We start from the raw sequence: 27060 nt of genomic DNA, 5'->3' as shown, positions 1-27060 counted from the left end.
ATCAGTCCCTGTATCGGGCTCTCTGCTCACTGGGGAGTCTGCTTCTCCCTCTCCCATTGCCCCTCCTCTCTGCTTGTGTTCACTGTCTCAATCGCTCTCTCAAATAAATAAATACAATCTTAAAAAAAAATCTCTTGTCTTCATGTCTATATAACCATACTAACTTATAAATAATAATCCTCTCCATCTTCAGAATGAGTTCACACGTTATCTCATTAAAATCATACTTCATACACATAAATGTCACCCAAAGCCATGCCCCAGAAAGTCATTTTCCAGACAGCAAGAAGAATTTTGTAAAGCGCCATATCCCCTTTCTAGTGCCACTTGGTAAGAGTTGCTGTCTGTCCCACATGTCAGAGATCGGGGAGAAGGGAAAAAGAGGAAGCAATGGTGGGAGATGATATGGGGAGGTAATTCCCATAAGAATGACTCAGGGTGGTCACTGGCTAATAATGGAGATGGTAAGGGGGTTCCCAGGGAATCCTACAGGTTTAAGATTGGAGTCATTGTCCATCGTCCTGTGCTTTCTCCTCCTTGTAGCTTCCTATTACAAGACTCTCTGCACTCTCAGTTAAGGTAGCAACTGTGTAATTGTTTTCTTTTTTTTAAGATTCTATTTATTCACAAGAGACATAGAGAGGAAGAGACATAGGCAGAGGGAGAAGCAGGCTTCCTGCAGGGGGCCTGATGTGGGACTTGATCCCAGGACCCTGGATCACAACCTGAACCGAAGGCAGATGCTCAACCACTGAGCCACCCAGGCTCCCTGCCCCCGTTTTTAAGATTTATTATTATTATTATTATTTTTTGAGAGACAAAAAGAAGGGGAAAGAGAGAGCATGAGTGGGAAGGGCAGAGAGAAGCAGAGAATCTGAAGTGGATTCCACACTGAGCATGGAACTCTACTCGGGTCTTGATCTCCGGACCCCAAGATCCAACCTAAGCTGAAACCAAGAAACACACAAAACACACATAAAAAAACCTGCCTATATTTTACTCAGTTTCAAACTTTATTAGTCTATTTTTAATTATAAAGCCATGTTTTCTTTTCCCTCTCCCCTTGTTTGTTTTTCATGTCAAATCTGTTTGAGTTGTTTTTTACCAGGAAAGGAAGGGTCAGGGGATGAGGCGGGCTCCGGGGGCTGGGGAGCCACAGCTCCCCACCCAGCCCGACCAGCCGGCTGCCCCTTCCCCCGCTTTTTTTTTTTTAATTTTATAATTGGAGCCCTTGGTGAGGTTACGTGTGCCATGAGAACCCACTCTAAACCATGATGCTGGTGCCTCAGTGTTAGCCAAACTCTGGAGTCACTGACTGGTTTGACTTTCATACGGTGAGTATGCATTTGGTCTGTACTGATCATGGAATAAACACATTTCTCTTTAAAAAAAAAACCAAAAACAAAAACAAAACTGACCCACCTATGCACCCCACAACTGTGCATTTCTGATGCCTCTTCTTACTACTGAGTTCGCTCTCCTACAGAAAGGCTTCCTAAGTGGTTACTTCCCAGCAGTTTCTTCAGCCTAATTCTATAATATTCAACAAGTATGTCTTGGCACTATGTTGAACAACTAGTGATAAAGCCATGAATACGAGGGAAACAGTCCTGCCCTCAAGGAGCTTCTACTGTAATGCCCAACATGGCAGTGCCATATATTTGGCAATGATACTGTTTCCTATTTTAACAAATGGTGAAAATTTTTTTACTGTGTTATTGGTTTTATGGTTTTATGATTGAAAAAAAATGCATACTAATTCTGTTCAACTCACAGCTTTAGTATTATGATAATGTTTGACAAAGGATTCTTTGTAGTTTGTAGTATTTACATATGTACACAGAATTTTAGTGACTTTGGGTCACTCACTTAATAGTGAGAAAAGAACTAGAAGTCAAGACTACTGAACCCTTCTTACACACAAAGTGGTTCTTATAGATTACAACCTATTTGTAAATTAGAAACTTCCTGGTTAGTTAATTTTCAATAATTCAGGGGCTGAAAGAATCGAGTTATCCAGGCACCCTGTTTTTTTCTCTTCTATTATCTCTTTTCTACTCAATTGCTTAAGAACGAAGTAGAAAACATTTATAGAATGCCTGCTGAGTACAAGACATTGATTGCAGTGGGCAGAAGACAGGGAAATGTGAAATTGTTTAGTTCAGCTATATGCTTTTTAGTGCCTTTGGAAGAAGATTTTAGTAAGAAGGGAAATTTCAGTTATAATCTTTTGGCTAAAATTGAAGGTTTCTGTGAACAGATGAGTGAAAATATCAAGAGTGGTTGAAAAGAAAGGCACTTGAGTCGCTTCATCGGTTAAGCATCTGCCTTCATTCAGCTCAGGTCCTGATTCCAGGGTCCTGGGATCGAGCCCTGGGTCAGGCTCCCTGTTCAGCCAAGAGTCTGCTTTTCCCTCTGCTGTTCCTCCTGTTTGTGCTCATTCACTCACTCACTCTCTCTCTTTCAAATAAATAATAAAAATATTTTTTTAAAAAAGTGGTTAAAAGAATAAGCAGCTTTCACCATTTCTTACCAGAGTCACACAACCTAAGCATAGTTCTGTTGTTTCTCATTGTGATTCCTATTTTAGGAGAAATTGCTAATATTTTTTTTAATCTTTGAAATTAGTACTAATGAGTGGGCAAGTATTTATGTATATGAGGCCCTGTGAAATATATAAAATAAGGGTACAGTACTGTGCCTGTTCTCAAGTGGCTTTTAATCATACTAGGAGAAAAAGAAGAGAAACACTAGCAGGATAAGCAGGGAGTAGAATTGCCAGAGCAGTGACTCCTGGGTGCAGGTGTCAGTGATAGATAGTACCGTGTGCCATCGGCTTCCTAGGCTGTACAAGATTTCATTATTGCCCCACTGCATTTTATTCCCAAACAGCAGCCAGTTGTTTTTTCCTCTCCTGCTTTATTGAGATATATTGACATATACACTGTGTAAGTTTAAGGTGTATAGTGTGATTCTATTTTACCATACATTGTGTATTGTAAAATGTTTACCAGGATAAGGTTAATTAACACATCCTTCACCTCACACAGTTACTATCTTGTGGTTGCTGTTGTTATGGTGAGAACATTTAGAATCTACTCTCCGTAGGAACTCCCAAGTTTACAATACAGTGTTGGTAACTCTAGTCACCCTGCTGTTGACTACAACCCACATCATGACACTTCAGTGCTGACTCAGGCTTCCCTCCTGGTGCTTATAAAGGTCTACATGATCTGTGCTTCCTCCACTCCCCCTCCTTCTCTCTCCTTTCTGATTCTGCTGCAGCTAGGCTAATCTTGCTGTTCCTTGAAAATGCCTGGCACTTAGCAGCTTGGGGTGAGGGTTTCATACTCCTAGAGTTTCATCTTCCTGGAACATTTTCCTCCAGATAGCTCCATGGCTCCCTTCTCTCATCACATAATACTAGTGAGGCCTGCCTATTTTGAATTGTACTCTGTCCCCACTTCTCTTGGTCCTTGTTCCCTTTCACTGTATCATGTTTTTCCTCAGTACTTTTTACCATCTCACATATTTACTTATTTGTTTATATTCCGTCTTCCCCAGGTAGAATGTTGGCTCCATTAGGACAAGGAATTTTGTCTTTTTTTTTTTTTTTTTTTTTTTTTTACTCACTGCTGTAATCGTAGCATTAGAATATTGGTGCATGTATTGGGTACATAAAAAAGTAATTTTTAAAATGAACTAATGTAATAGAATAGAAAAATGAGAATGGCATTTTAGTTAAGGAGCAGAGGCGTGTAAGGAGAAATAGGAATAAATATATGTTGGGTGAGATAGAAGAGGTGGGCCAAACTGTAACAGATGGATGGTTTCTTCTTTGAGGACAGTAAGGTGGTACCTGAGTCATTAGCAACCAGACAAAGGAGTTTGGGTTTGATATCAACATAAACAGTAGTGTTGTTCCAGCTTCCTAAAAAGAATAATCTAACCAGTGGTGCTTTTGGATTATCAGTTGGGGATTGGTCTGGAAGGTAGGTTGAAAAGGGAAGCCTGAGGCAAGAAAACCAATGAGGTTATTGGAGTAATCCAAACAAGAGGCCTTGGGAGAGGGTGGTGGTGGGAAAGGAAGGGAGCAATGAGGACAGGTCAGATCTGTGGGGAAGCCAACAGCAGGAAGAATCAAAAGGACCTGGTAACAGTACTAAATGAAGGATAAAGGAAAATAAAAGTCAAGATAACACGAAGGTCTCAAGACTGGGACAGTGCGGATATTAGAACAGGAGCCAGCTGGATGCTTCTAGGGGCTGCCCCGGTGGCTACAGTGAAAGCCTTCTCTGTCTCCTCTGTTCTATCACCTCTTTCTCATTCCCTAAGGAAACTGTGCTGGAAACTGAATGTCTTTCACTCTTGTCTTTAAAATCAGCAACGGCAGAAGGTAGACTCCAGTGGTCACACTTACATGGATTTAAGCTGAATCCATGGATAACGTGTCTCGTTCAGTGAGCCAGAAATGAGAAATCATTGCTACATAAAATTAAAATGTTTTTTGTAATTCTTACCAGTAAAATGTAAAATTGTTTTTCATACAAACTTCCCGTCTTTATCGTCAGCAGTAATTTTTAAATTATTTCCTGTTCACTGTATTATAGCATAAATAATCATAAACTATTTCCTAATCTCTACATACTCTGTTTTATTTAAATTCATGTTTTTCTTTCCATATAGAATTTATAATTTTAGGACCCCCCCTAAGCCAAGTGAAAATACAGATTTTACCTTTTACATTTTTCTTCTGTTTCAGATTTGGTGTGAAGAAGAAGCCAATTTACATTAATGTCATAAGGGATCCTATTGAGAGGCTAGTTTCTTACTATTACTTTCTGAGATTTGGAGATGATTATAGACCAGGATTAAGAAGACGAAAACAAGGAGACAAAAAGGTAATATTTTAGTTTTAAGATGTCTATAAAGATAATTGTTTATCAACTGCAATGAACAGTGCGCTTTAAAATTTTTTTCTTAATTATAATGTACTACTTGCTAATGGTGGGAATTTTTGGGAAAAGAACCCAAAAATATGAAGAAGCAAAAGTAAAACGATAGTTGATATTTTGGAGTACACATCATTCTTTTGGTCATTTAAAAAACGATACTTCAGTTCCACGGCTGAATATTCCTTTCACTATAGTCCTAACAATTTTCTGTGAGACCATTATAACTATTCATTCATGTGATGATTCTGTATATGTCCTTTGGTTCTCTTAGTCTCGATCATGGCAATTTATATTGATATGTGTTCATTGGTTTAAGAACACTGTTTTGCTAAAGCAGCTGGGTTTTTTTCAGGCAAGATGAGAATAACAGTTCTTACTTATTAGCAGGTTTGGATTTGGGTTGTCTTCTATTCAAAAGGGTTGTCTTCTGTTTAAGTGCATCTTCAGAGTAGCACCACTTTTACTTTTCTGAGAAACCAATCTGATTTGTCACTTTTCTGGTGGAACACCTTTACTGGGACCCCATTGCTCACAAGTCTGCCCCAGGCACATGAGACACAATCTGACAACACCTGAGACTGACTTCTCTGGCCTTGTTGTCCTTGGGGCGCCCAGTGCTTCAGCCGCATGAAATGTTGCTGTCCTCCAAACTTACTGTCGCTCCATACTTGGGCACCTTTGTTCCCCATGTTTAGAACGTCTCTCCTTCCCTCTGGAAAACCGTCCACTTCTAAGGTCCAGCTCGAATGGTAGCTCTTCGATGAAGTCTTTTCTGGTGCGCCATTGGCAGTTAGTTATGTTGCTTCTTTGAAGGCTCCCAGAGCACTCTATTCAAACCCCTTTTTAAAGCATTTATTTGTGGTATTTGAGTTACTGGTTTACATATCTGTCTCCTTCAGAAGGTTGTGAGCTTCCTGAAGTGGGGGCTGTATCTCACTCTCCCACGTTTCCCTAGTGTGCAGCACAGTGAAGGGCTTATTAGCAAATGAGTTGACTGAATGAGTCCTGCATCTTTGAAACCTAAAGTGTTGCATAATCATGATGCTGGATACCTGATCTGACAATTAATTTTTCTTAAGTTGGATGTGCCTTTTGTGTCACATGAGGCAGTGGGGTTTTTTTAATTTACTTTTTTCTGTTAGAAATTGCTATTTCTTTCCTTAATCTTAAAGCTTTAGGCAAAAAGTACTGATTCAAACACAGATAACTGACCAGATCTTTTTTTTAAATGTCCATTGATCTCTTAGCATTATTTAATCTTCTAAAAATATGTATACTTAGTTATTATGGTGATTCTGCAGTGTTTTATAAAATCTAATAATGTAACTCTTTTGTGACTTTGTACTTTAGAATTTATTGATAGTTATTTCTAAATTCACTCCAACACTATTTCCTACTTCCCTTCCTTCCTTTTCCTTCTTCTTTCTTTCTTTTATTTTTTTTATTTTAGCCCTTTCACTTACAATGTTTTTACTCAGTAAATGTTAGTGTCCATTTCACACGTTTGACCAAAGGAATATTAATGTGGGTAAAGAGAAGATGTACAATCACATCAGGTCTTATATGCAACATCGGTCACTGTAAGCCCTGGATACCATGGTTTAGTGATTGTTGCCCTATGTAGTTGGGGTAATTAGGGTAATCATAATATTTAATATGACAACAATAATAGTTCACATCTCTTGAATGCTTATTGTGTATCAAGTACTGTTTTATATATGTACAGATGTGTGTATTTTTTCAGGAAGCCTGTACAGCAGTTCTGTAGGGTGGCTGCTGTTCTTGTCTCTATTTTACAGATAAGGAAACTGAGGCACAGAAAGGTTAAGTGCCATGTCCAGTGTTATACTACCAGTAAATGGTAAAGCTGGAATTTAAACCTAAGTACTCTAATTCCAGAGCTCACCGTCTTAAGCCCTCTATTCTCTTTCAAAAGGAGAGAGGGAATACAACATGTTACCTGACATTTATTTGTGAGAGATGTTCCCATGTTGCATTTTCAATACCCACAGAAAAATTCAGGCAGATGTTTTAACATCATTTTCCTTTTGTATTTGAAAGTTTTAGGTATATATGCCCTCTCAAGCCTGGAGACTTAACCATTTACTCTGATAATGACGGAGCTTGATTTGCTTTGTTTTGTCTTTTTTTTTTTTTTTCTTTAAAGGTTTTATTTATTTATTCATGAGAAACACAGAGAGAGAGAGGCAGAGACTCAGGCAGAGAGAGAAGCAGGCTCCATGCAGGGAGCCTAATGTGGGACTCGATCCCAGGACTCCAGAATCATGCCCTGGGCTGAAGGCTGGTGCTCAACTGCTGAGCCGCCCAGGCATCCCTGTTTTTGTCTTTTTATGTCATTGCAAAATACATATTAATACACTACTTTATTTAGTTGTAATATTTTGATGTAATATTAGTAACATCAGCAAAATACTTTTGTGTTATCATCTACAAATGCTTTTTTAAAATAAACAATTACTTTGTTTTGTGTTAGGCAAATGGACCTTTTGGTCTTGAAACATACACATTAAAAACGGCTTATTATGTCTCAAGTGTTGGCAACATTCTGGTACCTAATTAGTTAAATGATGTTATTTTATTGCAAATAACTCCATATCTTAAACTGGAAAGAGCTTTCATTCATTAATAAACTCATATCTATAGAGTTGATAAGACTACATGACATACAACATTTTTTAAATGGCAAGGTATTTGAAGATAAGGGGGATTAATAGGTGGCTATGATGACGTAGGAAATACCTGGCAAAGGTTGGAAATACCTTGCATTGGCTTCATTTCCATTAAATTGTATATTGTTTACACCTCATGTGATACTTGAAAGCATATTAGATAATATTCAGTTCAGCACTCATGGCAACTATTGTATTTTAAACTGTAATACCTCATAATCTAAACTGTTTCCTCCTTACACTGTCAAACAGTAATTTCAAACACATTTCAGGCATATGTATACCTATGATAGCTTTCAGTTGATCTTGTAAGAAACAAAAGATTTGTTTTATTTGGGAGATTTCAAATACTCTGTTCTTTATATTTGTAACTAGAGGTTTACTTAGTGTAATCTCTGCCCAGAACCTGGAAAATAGGGATATTAAATAATACAAAGGTCAGCGCTAAAGAACTAGAGAAATGAGTGATTCTCAAGCTTTATTAAATAATACAAAGGTCAGTGCTAAGGAACTATATAGAGAAATCAGTGATTCTCAAACTTTATGGTCTCAGAACTCCTTTTACTTTTAAGTTCTTGAAGACCCCAAAGAGCCTGTGTTTGGGTGATATTTATCAGTATCAATAAATATACCAATTTACTGGGAAATCTTAAAAATAATAATTTAAAAGTAACAATAGGAAACCTATCATATGGTAACATATATTTTAATGCAAATAACCATTTTTCAAAAAAGCATAAAGAGTTGTATTTTACATTTTTGCAAATTATTTTAAATATCTGGCTTAATGTAGGCAGCTGGATTTTCATATCTGCTATTGAATCCATCTGTTTGAGTATGTTCTTTTGGTTGAAGTATATAAAGAAAATCCAGGTTTACATAGAGATGTAATTGGAAAAGGTAGGATTTTAATAGCCTTTTTAGAAGATTGTGGATGTTTTTTCTTTAATATTACACTAAAACTTGACAAGTAGTAGCTTCTTAAAGTTGTTGAAGTATGGAATCTGAAACCACAGTAGTGAACTTTTTATGCTCTGCTACATTAAAATCCTTTGATATATTTTATATTTTCAATGGATTTTTCAACTGAGCATAATTGTATAACATCATGCATTGGTCACTGGAAACATTCATACACTAAATTAGGTGGACCTTCCAAATGTTGACACATTTTTGTGTACAATATCAGAAATTCACATTCATTAATGTTGCCACAGATCTCATCAGAGAAGTCTTTAAATATTGGGAAACTATCAAACCTGTGGTGACAGATCAGGTTTTCCAAAATTTTATTTTTTTTTGCTTGAAAGCTTAACTTTTGTCATCACCTGCCACAGGATTTCTTGGCCTCTACGCTATTGTTGTTTTGGGCCAAACAACTACTTGTTGTAAGGGGCTGCCTATACACATAGGAAGTTAACCAGTGATTCTGACCTCAAACTAATAGCATCCTCTCTACGCTCTCTAGTTGTAAGCACCAAAATGTCTCTTGACATTGCCAGGTGTTATCTGCTGGGTCAAAACAGCTTCATTTGGGAACCACTGGGCTACTAATACTGTCAGTTGTTTTCTGCCAAGTGGCAGGTGCACTTCATTCATTTTGAGAAAATAATCTACCAAATATCCAAGTTTGAATCCATAGTTTGTCTCTCAGTCCTTCTTTCAATGTGAGCCTTCGTATAGCTTCTAAGTAATATTAACTGTGCCTGTAATAGTCATCACTCACATTGTCTAAATATTATAAATATTTCAGCTTTGAACTGCCCTATAGATTATTAAACTTTTTTTAAAGATTTTATTTATTTATTCATGAGAGACACACAGAGAGAGAGAGAGAGAGAGAGAGAGGTAGAGACACAGGCAGAGGGAAAAGCAGGCTCCATGCAAGGAGCCTGATGTGGGACTCAATCCAGAACTCCAGGATCATGCCCTGGGCCAAAGTCAGATGCTTTAACTACTGAGCCACCCAGGCATCCCAACATTTTTTATTTTTTTAACATTTTTTAAATTAACTATTATTTTGTTAACACCAAGTGGGAGGGAGTCATATTTCTAAGAGTAAATAGTTAAGTGCTCAAAATAACAATCTAAAGGAGAATCAGTTTATGTTTAAGTACTCACTAGTCCCAGGGATCACAGTTTCTACCCCAATTTGTATTCTTTTTTTTCTTATTCTAAATTAACTAGATTTATTGACAACTATTAAGTATACAGTGAATTTAGAATATTCTACCCAAAAACATATATTAGTTTATAAAAGATAGTAATGAGATTAGAAGAAATCTATACTTAGTGCTAGCCAATTCAGTCATTAACTTACAAAATACTACCTGTACAGTTCTTAACAATTCACAATCCCCTGACCGTGCTTTGTTTATGGAACATGACTTTTACAATTCTGTCTCACAAAGGCATTTAAAAAATTATTGTTTGCATAGCAAGTACTTTATATGTTGAAAGCAATATAATTTGTTATAGCTCATATTTATTTGAAAGCTTCATACATATAGACTAGTATTCTTTGTCTCAGTAAAAGGTGAACAACCTAGAGTCAGCCTTGACTTTTCTTCTTCTCAGGTATCTGATGGGACCATAGGTATTTCCTTTTACCAAAAGAGAACAAACAGAAGAGTCAGTTATCATGGAGTTGAAGAAAGAGATGATGAGTTCAAATCGAATATTATTTTTAGTCATGTACAAGTCAGTTTAGGTATCCTCCAAAAATTGTATTTGTATCTCAAGCAACTAAATTATAGATTTGGGAGTCATCAGTATTAGGTGGGAAGGGAGTTGAAACAAGGGAGTTAATGAAACTGCACTTAGAAGACCTAGAATATGGGGGGAAAAAAAAGGTCCAAATAAAAAAGGAAGAAGAAGAAAAAGAAAGGGAGCAAATGTGTAGCTCTGGGTCGTGCTAGCATTTAAGGAGTAGGCAGAGAAAGAGGAGCATGGCAAGGAGATTAAGGTCAGGGAATCAGAAGATAGACCCAATGAGTCCAAATGGATAGGAAAATAATTTCAGTTGCAAAGGGTTTAGTGAATTGAGGATTTAATACTGTACCTTAGATTTGTCAATGAGGAGGTCATTAGGGCTTTTGAGAAAGTAATATAAGTAGAATCCAGGGGCATGCCTGGGTGGCTCAGTCAGTTAGGTGTCTGCCTAACTAAGACTAAGCTCGGGTTATGATCCCGCCGTCCTGGGATGGGCCCTGCATCTTCATCTTCATCTTCGTCTTTGTCTTCAAAGACAAGATGTCCTCAGTAGGGAGCCTGCTTTTTCCTCTCCCTCTGCCTGCCACTCCTGCTTGTTCTCTCTCTATCAAGGAAATAAATAAAATCTTTAAAAAAGAAGAAGAAAAGTAGAATCCAAAGGGTGGAGGAGTAACTGAAAAATGAAGTTAAGACCCAGAGAAAAGAGCACTCTTGAGATAGAAGTTTGGCTTTAGAAGGAACAAAAAGCATCAGGAATATTTCTTTAAGATGACAGACACTTGGGCATATTATATATCTAAAGAGAGCAAGGGTGATGGCTGATACAAGAGACTAGAGAAAAATTGATGGAGCAGGGTCTCAGAAGGGGGTGAGGATGGTATTCAAAGATAGGAGAAAGAATTACCTCTTTAAAGATGAGGGCAGCAGGGGGCTAGAAATGCAGATAAGCTTTTGTCTAAGCAGGAAATTGGGGGAGCTTACTCTTAGCCTCAGTTTTTTATATAAAGTGTGAAGTAAGATCATTTGCAGAAAAGGATTTGAGTGTAAATATAATTGCCATCACTATCAAGCATCGAATTTTGATTAATTTTCTTAAACTTCAGCTTTAGGAATTAAATATCTAAACTAATAATCTAAATAGTCTAAAGAACATTTTGATATTTCATGCTTTTAAAAACATCTGTATCTTGCTCATATTGAATTGTTCTTTCTAAAAATAGATGGTTTTTAAGTGAGAGAACTGATCATAATTTTTTGTTTCTGTGGTGTACTGAACTGGGTTTTGTGGGAGAGAAAGAGAGTCTGGAGTGCTTTCATTTGTTTTTGCTCTGTTATTTTAAGGACTTCAATTTAAAAGAGAAAAATATTTATGTAGAGAAAATCCTATTTCTGAAATATGACCAAAATGTGTAGGAGAAGGCTAATAGAATTTGGAAATAAGCGGGAAAATTCTGATGACCATGCATTTGAGTGACAGTCTTGAGCCTTAGGAGTACAGAAGCCCAGGTGCTGAGTGAGGTCAGTGTTGGGAAGTCCGTGCAGCAGCTCATCTTGATTAAAATCTTAGTGGACTGAATCATCAAGGTGTATGTGGTAAAGATGGAATTGAGATGTCTTAATTTGGTTTCTCTCACTGGGAAATACTTGGTTTACTTAATTCATCAAATACTTATGTAGAAATGAGAGAACTTCTGTTATGCTAAGATCTGGCACACTTGTGTACATTCACCAAATTTTGATTTTTCATGGTCTTTTGTTTTCTCCATGTCTTCTTGCTACTTGGCCATATTTGGATTGTTTCTTTTAGTTGATGGGAGCAAAATTCCTCTCCCAAATGATAAAAGAAGCAAAACCCAATTTATTTTTCTATTTTTCTATTGTCTAATAAAGTATTTGGTGAATTAAAGTAGATGCTAGCCTTCTAAAAGAAACCCAAGTAATTTAAGATTATTTTCATTTTTTTAAAGATTTTATTTATTTGAGAGAGAGAGAGAGAGCAAGCAAGCATGAGTGAGGGGAAGGGCAGAAGGAGAGAGAGAGGGAGAAGTAGACTTCCTGCTGAGCATGGAGCCCTGGGGACGGGCTCCAGACTTCAGGTTGTAGGACTCCACATGGGGCTCCATCCCAGGACCCTGAGATCATGACCTGAGCTGAAGCCGGATGTTTAACCAACTGAGCCACCCATGTGCCCAAATAAGATTATTTTTTATCATACTTGAAAGCCTAAAAGTGAGGGGCCTAGGCTCTTAGAGCAACTTTGCTCCATACTGTTATTCAGGGACCTAGTTTCCTACTGTGTTGTTACTCTGCTCTTCTTTAGGAAGTTGTCATTATGTGCTTGGTTGGATTTGGGTCATCACCACATCTGCATTCCAGCCTGTGCGAAGGAAGGAAGTAGAGGGCAAGCAGTTTCCTTTTAACCAAATGACCCAGGGCCTGCTCATATCACTTCTGCCTTCAGTCCACTGACAAGAACTGCAAGAGAGGCTAAAACTATATGACTCCGGAAGGATGAAGAATGAATTTTGTAGACTGCCAGAGTGGGCTAGCAAATTTAAAACTACTGGCCAGAAATAGACTTGAAGATTAACTACACATTGTTTTATCTACAATACTAAAATACTTGAAGAGCACAGGAATTAGGAGCTAACTAGAGAATTTAATTCATGCATATTCATTAGTTTTTATTTTTTATCTATTTTTTTTGTTTTTTAAAGATTTATTTATTTATTCATGAGCGACACAGTGAGAGACAGGAAGAAACACAGGTAGAGGAAAAAGCAGGCTCCTCACAGGGAGCCTGATGCGGTACTTGATCCCGGATCCCAGGATCACACCCTGAGCCGAAGGCAGACGCTCAACGGCTGAGCCACCCAGGTGTCCCTATTCATTAGTTTTTATTCCAATAGTGAATCTTTGAATTCCCAAAGTTGTCCATAGAGTAACTCTATGGAAACTTTGAATACTGCAGCATTTTAAAACCCTAGTTTCTTATATTTAAGGAAAATCTTTTCAGTGTCTTACACACACAAAATGGTGGTAGAGATTGTGCATTCACCCACAATCACCTTAATAATTCATTTATTTTCTATCAGGAACTCTAATCAGATGGAGGTGTAAAGAAGCAGAGCGCTTCTTCTGAGCTTCAGAGGCACCTCACTATGATCTAGGATCTTTTTTAAATTGGATAGGCATGGAATCAGAAACCTTCCAATATATCATCACTCAGTTCATTGAGCCAAAGATTTCTTGGAAATTGGAACATGGTTGAGATAGATACATACATCGGTTGTTTTATTTTTATGAGCTACAAGTTGGCATAAATGATAATAAAACGACTTTTTAGAAAGTGACTTAGGCCAGCACATCTAAGTCAGACCATGTCATAAAATTCAGAAATAATGTTATGGCCACTGAAATGGGGTTTATTGAGTCTTAAAAGTAAACTCAGTTGTTTTCATTTCATGTGTGTATGTATGTATGTGTGTGTGTGTGTGTGTGTGTGTAATTGTGTATGTGTATCTAGCTAGCTACAGAGAGAACCTAAGAGAATTTGAGAGAACTCTAAGGACTGTCAGAATGCTTCACGAGAAAATGTTCCTGTCCTATCTTCATCTTCACTAGAACTGTGCCTTTAATATTCCGTAAATCGCTGAAGTACCTTTCCAGTCGTTTACAACTACCAACTCTGCAGACAATTTGTACAGCAATAGATTGTATGCTGTGGAGGACACAAATGCATACTGCATGATCCCTCAAAGAAGTTTTCATTGTAGTTGGGTGAGAATATAATACACATTAAAAAAAAAAGTACATGAAGCAAGTTCTTCAGATAAAGGTGTATAGATAGATACACATAACTGGAACCTATGAGCTGGCTATTAGAAGGTAGTATACAATTAATTTGTACAAGTCCAAAGAAAATAAGAGTAACTTTGGGCCAGAATCATTGGAAAGATAGTCTTCATGTAAACTAGATTGATAGAAGGAAGGCGCTTTTAGAGGAAGAAAATGTAGTCAGCAAAGGTATATAGATTTAAGTTACATATCACATACTTGAGAAACAGTAAAACAGGCTAATCTGGCAAACGTGGAAGTTACACATAGAGATAAGGCTAGACTAGCATTTCAAGGTCAGAGTATAAAGCATTTCTTAAAGCCAGGATAAAAAATTTGGATTTTTTTTTGTTGAGACATTGGAAAGCATTGAAGGTTTCTGAGTAGAGAATGTTAGAAGTGACTCCTTAGACTAATCTGGTAACTGTACAGAGCAGGGTGAAGGAATTGAGGGAAGGAGTGAAGGGAGCCCATTAGAAAATGATTGTAACAATGGAGACACGGCATTGAAGGACCCTGAGAGGACCAAGATTGAAAAAAGAAGAGATGGATTAGAAAGACATTACCTGGGTGGCTCAGCAGTTTAGTGCCACCTTCAGCCCAGGACCTGATCCTGGAGACCCGGGATCGAGTCCCATGTCAGGCTTCCTGCATGGAGCCTGCTTCTCCCTCTGCCTGTGCTTCTGCCCTTATCTTCTCTCTCTCTCTCTCTCTCTCTCTCTCTCTCTCTCTCTCTCTCTCTCTGTGTGTGTGTGTGTGTGTCTCATGAATAAATAAATAAATAAACATTTAAAAAAAAGAAAGACATTACCTCAATGATGTCAGGAGGGTATACAAATCATCAATATCTGAGGTCATTTCTTCTTTGTACAATGAATTTTTGTTTGTTTTAATGAGAAAAGGGGAGAAGACTTAAATGTAGTCTGTAGAAGAAAGATTTAGAAATGTCCTTGCAGTTGCCAGGAGTATTGAGTATGAAGTAATATTGGAAAGTTAAATGAAAATGCACACTAAGTATTAGAAGATGAGAAGTGATTGATCTGGAGGTACAGTTGTAGAAGTCTTGTGCCTAGAAATGATAAATGAAGCCAAGGAAGTAAGAAGTGTGAATAAGTTAAGAAGGGAGTGGGAAAAGAGAAGATCACTGAGATGAATTTCCATACCTGATGGAAGGACGTGCCTTCAAAGAAGATGATGATAGTGCATTCAGAAAGGTACAGAGAACCAACAAAGCCAGAAAGGGGAGTGGCCAAAGACATAGACAAGAAGCCTTTAGGGGTAGAGAGACCAAGAGATTTTCAGAAACGAGAGATGGTCAAATGCTATCTAGGTCAGGGAGAACAAGAACCAATAAGACATTGTATTTGACTATGAGGGAGGCAAGGCAGGGAGAGAGACAGGCACAGACAGACACATTCCATTTATCTAATGCTTACAATGAACAGTCACTGTGGTAGATTCTTTTGCATCCATGATTTTATTTCTTCCTTGCTTTTTTTTTTTTTTTAAGACTTTATTTATTCATGAGACAGAAAAAGAGAGAAGCAGAGACATAGGCAGAGGGAGAAGCAGGCTCCACGCAGGGAGCCAGACGTGGAACTCCATCCTGGGTCTCCAGGATCCTGTCCTGGGCTGAAGGCAGCGCTAAACCGCTGAGCCACCCTGGCTGCCCCTTATTTCTTCCTCAAAGTAAGATCGTGTCCTCCTTTTTTTACATAAGGAAACAAATGCAAAACTTACATTTTCTGGGTTCAGGATTCAAACCCAAGTCATTGACCTTTTTGCTATATCATGGAGAAAATCATCTGTAAAACCAATGGGCAAATTTTGAACTGTGGTCTGCTGTTGTCTTTTGAATGTTGCCAGGATAAAGAGAATCATTCCAGTCTAGTGCCACCCGACACCAGCTGTAAGGATTTCTTGGCTCTATTCTCAGAGAACTGATGTTTGGAGTCCTTAAAGACACTTATAAGGTCAAACCTGGTTCCAGAAACTCAAGAGGCTTGACTCAGCTCTCATGCTCTTTCTATTCTTTCATACTTTTTCTTCTCAGAATTAACAGGTGGCATTTGTAAAAGTCTCACAACGACAACTAGAGCTCCCAAGTTTGTTCTCTGGGATCTCAGTATCATTTCAAATAGGTAGTGCCTACTGTGAAAATGCCTGTGACAAACAGTAAGTACCTGAGGAAGTGAAGCTGATTAATTTTAGTTTGATAACCTGTGAGTCTCTTTCCCTTTTAAATAATTCAGTCAGATGCCCTGGCCAGGAGGGTATACAAATCATCAATATCTGAAGTCATTTCTGCTTTGTACAATGAATTTTTGTTTGTTTTAATGAGAAAAGGGGAGAAGACTTAAATGTAATCCTCCTTTATATTCTTTTCAAATGATTTCACATAGAGAATCTTTAGCCTTGTTTTTATTTAATTTCCCTTGTAGGGGGGCTAGAAAATGCAAATACACAAGTTCAACATGAACTAGTACTTATTCTCAAGGACAAATTATTACCTGAGGGAGGGGAGGATTTAACTCATACAGTAAACAAAGCAAAACAAGCCCCCCCCAAACTCCTATATACATTGGCATTAAACAAAGATAGGAGAAAAATTTGCTTAACTTTCCTTAATATCTGAAGTATGTTTTTATAACCCACCTATTTCATTCACTAGCTCATCCCACCCGCTGCTGCCTGTGTATTTCATAACTTACCCTTTTAAGGTATTTGATAACTAAGACCTCCATTTATGGCTCACCTATGTTGCTTTGTGTCTGTTCTAGACCTTTGATGAGTGTGTAGCTGAAGGCGGCTCAGACTGTGCTCCGGAGAAGCTCTGGCTTCAAATCCCATTCTTCTGTGGCCACAGCTCGGAATGCTGGTAGGGACATAGTTAGCTTAAATTGATAATCTTCTTTATTATCTCTGTATTTTGTATATCGCAAGTGTGAACATACTAGTCAAGGGCTAGATGTAGGGCATTTAGTGAAAGACCGGATTAAAAATAGCATGTAATTAAATATCTAGTTTTATAGTTACCTTTAAGTGCATAGAAAAGATTCTTCATACATCATATCCTTGCAGTGTTTTCACAGATGCTGGTTTTTAATTTATTGTTTTTGGTATTACCATGTTTTGCTATATTCCAGCAGAGCTCTTAATTAGAGGCCAGGGGTCATTTCATAAACCTCATTTTCTCCTAAGCTTATTGTTTTAGCCATTCATTTTAGATCAAGAAAAGGCTTAGTGAGTACATTATTCACCTGGTTTTACTGTTAACTGATTTTTTTTACCTTGAGAAAAGCCAAGGTTATGGTTTAGTCTGCTAATAAACGTGAGGTGGAAAATAAATTTTATCTTTAAGGAAGAGTTTATTTCCTCTGAATGTGCAGAGTTTTCAGTTTTTAAAAAACAGTACATGTTTATATATATTTATTTGTTCTAATCATTTTAATGGAAAAAGCAGAAAGAGGAACGCATTCAAAGTTAGTATCTCTTCCTTAAAACCATGATGAGAAATGCAAGGAATCCCTTAATTCTTTACCTTATTATATGAAACATGTTATTAGATCATTGTGAACTGTAAGGTCCTACTCAGTAGACTATATCAGATCATAATAACACCATAAAAAGAATTGGAATCATAGGAAGAACATCTCAATTTTTAATCATTTCCTTAGAACAGGGATTGGCAAATTACAACCTGGAGACCAAATTTGGCCGATCACCTGTTTTTTATAAATAAAGTTTTATTGGAACACAGCCATCTCCATTTATTTACTTCTTGTCTATGACTGTATTCATGCTGCAAGAGCAATGTTAAATATTTGTAACCAAGAACATATGGCCTGCAAAACCTAAGATATTTACTCTCTGGCACTTAACAGGAAAAAGTTTGCCAATCCCCGCCTTAGAGCAATAAAAGGGTACTGCTCTTTGGACGTTAGTGAAGTGATTTTAATTGAACTTCTTTAGTATGTTTCATAGATTCATAGAACTGGGAAGGACCTTCGAAATCAAGTAATTTACTCCCCTCCCACCAAAGACATTAATAAAAGGGCATTAAGATTTTGGATGGACATGTGCTTATTTTCTCCATAGTATATAGTGTCAGAGGCATCAAAAATACTTAGTAGATTTCACAGCTAGGTTTTTAATTCCTTTTCTTTGGTTTTAGGAATGTGGGAAGCAGGTGGGCTATGGATCAAGCCAAGTATAACCTAATTAATGAATACTTTCTGGTGGGAGTTACTGAAGAACTTGAAGATTTTATCATGTTGCTGGAGGCAGCTTTGCCCCGGTTCTTCAGGGGTGCTACAGAACTCTACCGTACAGGTATATAAAGGATGGGTTTCTTGTTAAAGCTGTCTTTAACTTTGTTTGTTTGGAACCTGAAAAATGTGGGATTTGATGTTTCTTGAGTAACTCAAAGCACGAGAAATAACTGCAGTAAAGAAGGTATATTGCCTGTTTTTTCTTAACCATTTTCAATACAAAACAGTGCCTGGCACACAGCTGGTGTTCATTACATATTTTTTGAGCAAATAAACATGATAGTTAGAAGGTATTGTAGGGATAGTGGAAAGATATGATCTGCAGAACCAGCCTTAGTTAGAAATGTGTAATATTAGCTAATGCCAGACACCAAACATTATGACCATATTGCACCTGAGTCCTGCCTAATGCTGTTTAGAGTAAGGATGGGATGGTGAGACTGAGTCCCACCCATGATAATCAGCATGTGCTGTGTCTGTCCTGGTGAAGTGTGCTTCAGCAGCCTCGACTGTATGACATATCTGGAAGTGACAGGGCTCTGGTCCAATCTAATGTGGATTTTCCCCCCGTTCTTTGGTAAGATACAATATAGTAACTCTTCCTAGAGTATGCATATGCCCTACGTTCTAACAGGTTATGGTAAATTAGTATTAAGTTTGAAAGTAGAGATTCTATCATACTGAAAAATTAAACTAGTCAGAGCACCAAGAATTTGAGATTAGAACAGTATAACATGAAAGGTGACAGCCTACACTTTACTGAGTGGTAATCCTTACTTTTATTATTTGGCATCTCATTTTTTTTTTTTTAAGATTGTATTTATTTATTCATGAGAGACACACAGAGAGAGGCAGAGACATAGGCAGAGAAAGAAGCAGGCTTCTTGCAGGGAGCCCAATGTGGGACTCGATCCCAGGACCCCGGGATCATGACCAAACGCAGACACACTCAACCACTGAGCCACCCAGACATCCCTCATTAAGTCTTTAACAGGTTAAGGATTTACACTATAAAGGAATAAATCACAGTTTTAGGGGTGCTTGGGTGGCTCAATCGGTTGAGTGTTTGACTCTTGGTTTTGGCTCAGGTCATGATCTCATGCGTCCTGGGACTTGAGCCACAAGTTGGGCTCCTCACTCAGCAGGGAGCCTACTTGAAAGATTCTCTCCCTCTGCACTCTTCCCCCCCCCCCCCCATGCTCACTTACTCTCTCTCTCTCTCTCTCTCAAAATAAATAAATCTTTTTTTTTTTAAATGACACTTCTAGTATGATTAGGGTACCAATTTTGCCTGAATGATATTAATGCAAAAACAGTTGTTAATGGCCTTCAGTGTGCCACATCAACTCAATCCATCTCTCCACATAAAGAAGCATCACTTTTTTGTGTGTTCTCAGAATTATTCACCTTTTCTTTTTTTCTTTTGTAAGTAGGAAAGAAATCTCATCTTAGGAAAACCACAGAGAAGAAACTCCCAACTAAACAAACCATTGCAAAACTACAGCAATCTGACATTTGGAAAATGGAGAATGAGTTCTATGAATTTGCGCTAGAGCAGTTCCAGTTCATCAGAGCCCACGCTGTACGGGAAAAAGACGGAGACCTCTACATCCTTGCACAAAACTTTTTCTATGAAAAGATTTACCCGAAATCGAACTGAGTGCCAGGTGTGACTGTTAGGTTCTTGAACTAAAACCTTGACCCTGTCTTCACCTTAGTACTCAGCTCCACAAGTCGGGTTGGGGATCTGTGTGTAAGACCATGTGTATTGAGCCACATTAGGGGGCAGTAACACGGAGGAAGTGGATACTGGCTGGTAAGTTTCAGTGGCCTAAGAGGTTTAAGTTTCTGCCTTTTTTTCTTTTTTTCTTTCTTTCTTTTTTCCTTTTTCTCCCCCCACCCCCCAGTTAAATTTTGGTGGGAGTTATAATTTCCTGCCTGGAAAAAGCCTACACATCACCAAAAATAAACACATAGCAGGTCTCATTGGAGGCTAAATACAATTTCAAAAAAAGTTCTGGTATTCTCTTTTTGATAAAGCTTTTTGTTTTTTTCACCTAACCATGAATGAAGATGAATCCATTTGCTCCTTCCACCTTCACCTGGAGGTTTGGGTTATACACCTCTACTGAATAGTGTTACTAACTGTTTGGCAGTGTGTGCTTTGTTCTGTGAATCATGTCTCATGAAATTTATTGGAATGTTTGATACTGTTTGCTAAGAATGTTTCTGCTATAGTTGGAATTGCCCATATTTATGTAGGTTGTTTGAATATTCTTAAAAAAAAAAAAAAAACCAAACCTGATCATTAGTGTTAAAAACCAATTTTAAAAGAGAGCAGTATTTCTCCTTCCTGTCTCCCCTGTCTCTAAGACTGGGAAGACACTTCAAAGAATGTTGACACTTTCTGGAATTTTAGTTAAGGCTTCCACACATTAATATCAAAAAAGTAAGTTTAGTATTCGTTCCTCCATGGGTTATTTGTAGAGCGGTAAACTGACATATTGGTGACTCCATATTATGACTCATTAGTGAGCTGTGGTATGGGTAGGATTTCCCTACTTCTGTACTTTTACTTGTAGACTATTTTTACTAAGGTGCTTTATAATGTGTTTTAAAGCATTGCATTTACAAAAAAAAAAAAGAAAGAAAGGAAAATGCTGTAAATATTGCATATTTTATGTATTTGGACCAAAAGGTTATAAGTAATTAGGTAAAAGTGGTTTTGCACCAGTTTTATTATTTCAAGTAAAATCATCAGACCTACTGTTCTTGTAGTTCTTGTTTAACTTTACTGTTAAGACATCACTGAAATGAACTTCAGTAACCTTTCAATTTTGATACACAGTACATTATTCATAATTGGGGGCAGTAGTCAGAGTGGAAAGAGTACTGGCCAAGGAGTCAGAAAATTTGATTTCTGGTCCCGGCTCTGCCACTTTTCAGCTGTGTGATCTTGGGCAAGTCACTTAACCTCTCTTTGCCTCAATTTCCTCATCTTGAAATGAGGAGACTAATACCTGCTGTACCTACCTCACAGGGGTGTTGTGAGGAATAAACAAGACGGCACGTGAAGGCACTTTGAAAACTGTTAATGCGCTCTAGAAAAGTAAGGGATGATGGAAACATCTTTCACGTATGGTTCCATAACGTTCATTTTTTTTGTTTGTTTGTTTTTGGGACAAAGAAAGGGAAAAGTCCACTTCTAAGCTGGTTGGAAAAGTGGTTAATCTTGATATAAATTTATGTTTGATAAATATCTTCCACGTTGTATCTTCCCTGTTTCAACAACTTTGGAAATATGAAACACCTGTGAACTCTTAAAGATTCATGAACAGCTGCTTGAGTTCAGGAGGTTTGAGTTCTTGAAAAACACTTCGTTAGCTGACTCAGGGCAGGGGAAAATGTACTCTTCAAATTTGGGAGATTTGTCTGTTTTTATTTTACATCACCATTGAGAAATGGTAGCTATTTTATACCTCTGGGTTGTCAAGGTATGTATCGCAGAGTTTAATTTCCCTGTACCGTCTTACCCTTCATAGAGTAACAGAGGTGAAGAATTTCAGAAACATTTCCTAAAAAATTTAATCTTTACTGTGTTTAGTTTAAATAAATACTGTTTCTGAACAAGGCCTCACCAAACTAGGCAAGTAAACATTTTAGGCAAGCTGCTGTAAAGGTTATTAATGGTAGGGGGGTGGAGGGAGCACTACTTATCAATCCATAAACAAATATAAAGAAAAGCTAAAAAGGAAGTTTCCAGAATCATTTAGCACCCTTTTCTCCCAGCAATTAGACAACATTAAGAGAACGTTGACAGGCATATAGTTTCCTTATCTGGCTTTCTGCTTTTTTTGTGTATTTATTAACTTTTACGGATATTTATGGGAAATTTATACAAATTATTCCCTTGCCCAAAAGGAAAGCACCACTTCACAGGTGGGTGTTTGACATTTAATCTGCTAAGGAACTCCCCAAGATGCAGGTTATTCTTGGAGCACATGCTAAAATCTTAAGGTGCATTAACTCTTAGGAAACTAGAGTGGCATGCAGTGCCCTACGTCATGAGTGCAGTAGACTTTTCCTGTAAAGGTCCAGAGGGTAACTGTTCTAGGCTTTGCAGTCTATACAGTCTCTGTCAAAACTACTCAACTCTGTCATTTTAACACAAAAGCAGCTACAGACAACACATAAATGAGTGAGCATGGTTGTGTTCCAGTAATACTTTATTTCAAAGACAGGTGACATGCCAGATAGGGACCACAGGTTGTAGTTTACCAACCCCTGTATTAGATCATTATTTATGGAGAAATCATTTTTCAAATCTGTATTCTAGTGACCGAAAAGAGTTTATATACTTCCAAAAGCTCCTAACTTATATCCAAAGAATAGCTTTCTTATTCAGGCAGTCTCTACCCCAGATTCATAAACTTTTATGACTTCGATTGCTTCCAGGTGGGCATGTTTTCTTTCCCAGTTTAACAGTTCAGAATAGAGGCATTTATTCTATCATCTAGTAAGATTGGTTAAGGAGTATCCTTCCTTGAGACGGAGAAAGGGTTAGGTTTAATTCCATCTGGTCCAGTACAGTCCTAAGAGTCTGACGAGTGCAGAGTCCTCGTAATACCTAACTTTATAATAATAATAATTAAAAAAAATAGGACCACTGAGACAATAATGTATTTTTTAAAAGTGGCAAATGTGGTTTTCTTTTTTCAGCCTTTGCGCTTTTTCAGTATTTTGACCATAGGGAAATTCTTTTTTTTTTTTTTTTATAATACAAAAGCAAATTAACCACTCTGAATTTTAAAAGATGATGTTATGTGTGTATGTGTGTGTGTGTGTGTGTATAAATATATACATATGTTTATTTCCTAAAAGAGGGAAAAGGACTTTTTTTGTTCAACTTGTATCAACTCCTGTTTTCTAATTGCTGTGAAATGGCAACTGTTGATAAATTATTGTGACTGTTTTAAAATGTGATGGGGAGGATATATTTTGATTTTACGGAGCTTTAATCTGTAAAGTATCACTTAAATATATCTGATAGCAACACTTAAAATATTGCATGGGGATTACTTTTCTATCATCCATACCCATTTGTGCAACTTTGAACATATTGGGTGCTTTTGAATTCTCAATGATTGGGTTTAAATTGAAAATCAGAGAACTTAAACTTACTTTTAAACTTTAAATTTTATTTTCTATTCTTAAAATTCAGTTAATGCCTATAATTTGAAATCTCTTGTTGTTCTTTCTCAATATATGTCCTGTTGGAAATTCCTAAAATTGTTAGTGCCATCAGTGATTTACAAACAGTATTTTGATATTGCAGATGATTTGCTCATTGTATTTGCATAGTTAGAAAGAAAATAGTTTGTAGACAATGATTCTCTTTTTCTAATAAAATGAAATAAAAATTCTTAAAAGCGCTAGAGAATTTAAAGGCTGGTTCCCAAGTGCATAGCTGGTCTTTTAATTTATATTCAAATTCCACATAGAGAACATCTGCGTAAGCCATCTATCTAGGTTTTCCCACTGATTATTCTCCAACACACCCATGGTCCTAGAAGGCTTTATTAGGAGAAGTACCAGGCTGTACGGTACTGTAACCTTTTATGAAGTTTGTCTGTAAGAGGCCCAGGTGCTTCGACTTTATGCTTTGAAAATTTGCCTCTTCCTAAATTAGTGCTGTTTACTCTGAGAGGAAGCAGGGCAATTGCTGTGAGATTTTTGCATCTTTTTACCCTCTGCGGAATTGCTATACCTCGCCAACTAGACTGCTGCTCAGGCAGCCTTTTGAGGGAAAAGCAACCCTGTTTCAAATGCACTGCCAATTCAGCTCCTCTGGAGTGGAGCGAGCTTTCTGATTTCCCGCAGTGGGAATTTTAGAGATTGAAATGGGCGATCGGTTAGTCAGATTTATCCTATAATTTAAGTTCATGCAGCTTTGTGACCTTTGCGGTACTATTTATAGAAGGACCCTGATGGTGATGATCTCTTTAAGACACATGACTGGTGAGCCTGTGATTTAGAGCCACCGGTGCTGTCTATGTGGTTTTTTTTTTTAGACAGCCTCCCTAGCTTTCCACTGAGAGTCGGGTATGGGAGCATCTCTACAGCAGCGTTGAATGTAATTTTGAGAAACATGGATTGTATGTTTTGACTTTTATTTTATGAATACTCCAGAGAGCTAAACAGTGCCTTCCCCACCACAATCCATGTTGGAAGATGCTCGGCCTTCCTGTCTCGGCTCTCCCGCCTCTCCCCCCCCCCCCCCCCCCACGCAGTTGATTCATTTATGCAATACTGTTTCCAACTTGAAACCATTTTGTCACATCTGTTGGAGAGATAATCACTCCTCTTCCTTAACATTCTGCTAGCTTTCTGTTGTTGAAGTGTTTCAGTTGATTACCTGATGCAAAAGCTATAAAATAAACACTCAGTGGGAAGGGGAAAAATGGTTTGGTGTCCTGTTTTAATATTTTCTTCCGTAGCCTTGACACTGATGGACGTTTTCCAAGTGGACTCGGTGTTGGATGTCTCAGCTATCACCGCCTCAAGAAACGTATGCATCATCATTGGTCTGTAATGATTTTCTGGCTTATTTGTGACATGCAGACAGACATGCCCCTGCCGCTTTTTTGCTTGGTACTTCATCATTAGTATTGAAATTTCAGATAGAAAATGTACAAGGTATACTTAATACATACACTTAATTAGAAGAATAAAGGAAATAAGGGCTATCTTCTTAGAATAAGAAGGAGGTGGGGGGGGGTAATCTGATTAACATTTATACGCAGTGCAGACATGCCCATGATGCTTTTTCAGAATATACATTTTTAATCATTGTTTTTTCACCCTTAAAGGAGGAACTCTCAGTTGTGTAGATTGCCAATTTCCAGCCACTGGCTCATTGTTCTGAGCAAGTAATTGCTTCTTTTTGTATTATATAGTCTTGTGGTGAATAACATACCAGTTCACTGAAAAGATTGGAAACAGAATTTGGTCTGTACATGGTATGAGAGTCAGAAGGGCCTCCATTTACGGTGTGACGTTAGTAAATGGGGAGAACAGTACTGTGAAGTGAAGGTTGGACATTGGGGATATGAACTGCTGGCCCGGGGCAGACTAATAACTACTAGCTCTTCTATGCTCTCTTAGAATATTGTTAGGAAGCTGGCCTGCCCTTCTGACCCTGCGGAGCGCTAGTTGTGTCACTTTATAGAAGATCTTATAGATTTTTTTTAAGGTTTTATTTATTCATGAGAGACAGAGAGAGGCAGAGACACAGGCAGAGGGAGAAGCAGGCTCCATGCAGGGAGCCCGATGTGGGACTCGATCCCCAGTCTCTAGGATCACGCCCTGGGCCAAAGGCAGGCACTCAACTGCTGAGCCACCCAGGGATCCCATAAATATTTTCAAATGCCACTGAACTTTACTTTTTACTGACAAGTTATTATTGTAATGCCTCCTGTGCACCCATAACATATTCTTGGTTCTGATACCTGCTCTTGTCTCCAACTACAAATTTCCTATGAGAAAAGTGTGAGGTGGGAGGTGCTAATTGTGCTGAAGGAGGCTGGACTTGCATATTCCAGAAGTGGCTGTGCCCACATACTCTATTTGAACAGTGTGGACTGCCAAGAAGTACTTGTGTAAAGCTGAGGATGCCTGGACTAAAATGGTTTGCCCTCTTTCAACATAAAAACCAACAACAAACAAACCTATACTCTATTTAAGAAAACATTTGCCTTAGACTTACGAATCAGGTGATCATGTTAGATTTCCAGGTGTTTAGGACATCTGAAGATCAAATTTAATACCCAGTGATTGTTGCCTAAACCTTCACGTACTCTCATCATCCTTACCTTTTTTTAAAAAAATAGAATTAAGCTAGTGAGCTTTCTTTATTTTTTAAGTAATCTTTACACCCAGCATGGGGCTCGAACTCATGACCCCAAGGCCAAGAGTTGCATGCTCTGCCAACTGAGCCAGGCAGCCTGTCACTACCTGTTTTTTAAAGCAGCAGTTCAGCTTCTGGAACTTTCCCCCAGTAACACGTACAGAAATGCACATGCCAAGTCACTGTCCCTGGGTTTTCTTTCTCTGAAGGCATCTCCCCACCACTGCCTGACATTGTCTTCTCCATGCCCTGTCTCACCTTTGTTACCACAGAGCACAGGTGTGTCACCATGCAACCAAATCATAACAGCACCAAAAACAAAATTCAAAATGCAGGTTTTCCACCCTTTCTACTCCAGGAATGCGCAAACAAGGAAAAATTTATAAAGGCTGTTCTCTTTGTGATTTGCTATATTTCTTCTAGTAGCATGAAACTAAATACAAGCTTTAAAAATATTCCAAGGACGTATATAAGGTACAGTGGACTTCTAGATAATAATGAATGTAAATACCACTCAAGGAGTAACAACAGGAAAAAAGTTGAGTTTGTCGTTGCTGCCACCTTTTATCCGTGTCATTTTATAAGAGAGAATAAAGTCCCTTGAGTAGATGACATTTTTGGTTTGAAAACGATGACTGTGGGAAATCACGAGAAGATAACCGCTAAGAGCTGACTGGTGGTTATTCCTT

At 37.9% G+C, this 27060-nt stretch overlaps 1 protein-coding gene across 2 annotated transcripts in view; it reads left to right on the top strand.

Moving 5' to 3' along the window:
• HS2ST1 (heparan sulfate 2-O-sulfotransferase 1) overlaps positions 1–23911 on the top strand; it is a 178271-nt gene extending 154360 nt beyond the window's left edge. The window contains exons 4-7 of one of the 2 annotated variants that reach the window (XM_026004827.2): positions 4763–4901; positions 16975–17072; positions 18369–18526; positions 19899–23911. In XM_026004827.2, coding sequence (XP_025860612.1) covers positions 4763–4901; positions 16975–17072; positions 18369–18526; positions 19899–20125 — 622 coding nt within the window. In that variant the 3' untranslated portion in view covers positions 20126–23911. Of the gene's footprint in view, positions 1–4762; positions 4902–16974; positions 17073–18368; positions 18527–19895 lie in introns of both variants that reach the window. The other variant, XM_026004826.2, reaches the window with a different exon arrangement.
• The last annotated feature ends 3149 nt before the right edge of the window (positions 23912–27060 follow it).

The sequence above is a fragment of the Vulpes vulpes genome, chromosome 3 (genome assembly GCF_048418805.1).
Source record: "Vulpes vulpes isolate BD-2025 chromosome 3, VulVul3, whole genome shotgun sequence".
Classification (NCBI taxonomy): Eukaryota; Metazoa; Chordata; class Mammalia; order Carnivora; family Canidae; genus Vulpes; species Vulpes vulpes.
The sequence above is the reverse complement of the archived record's forward strand: the minus strand, read 5'-3'. Positions and strand labels throughout refer to the sequence as shown.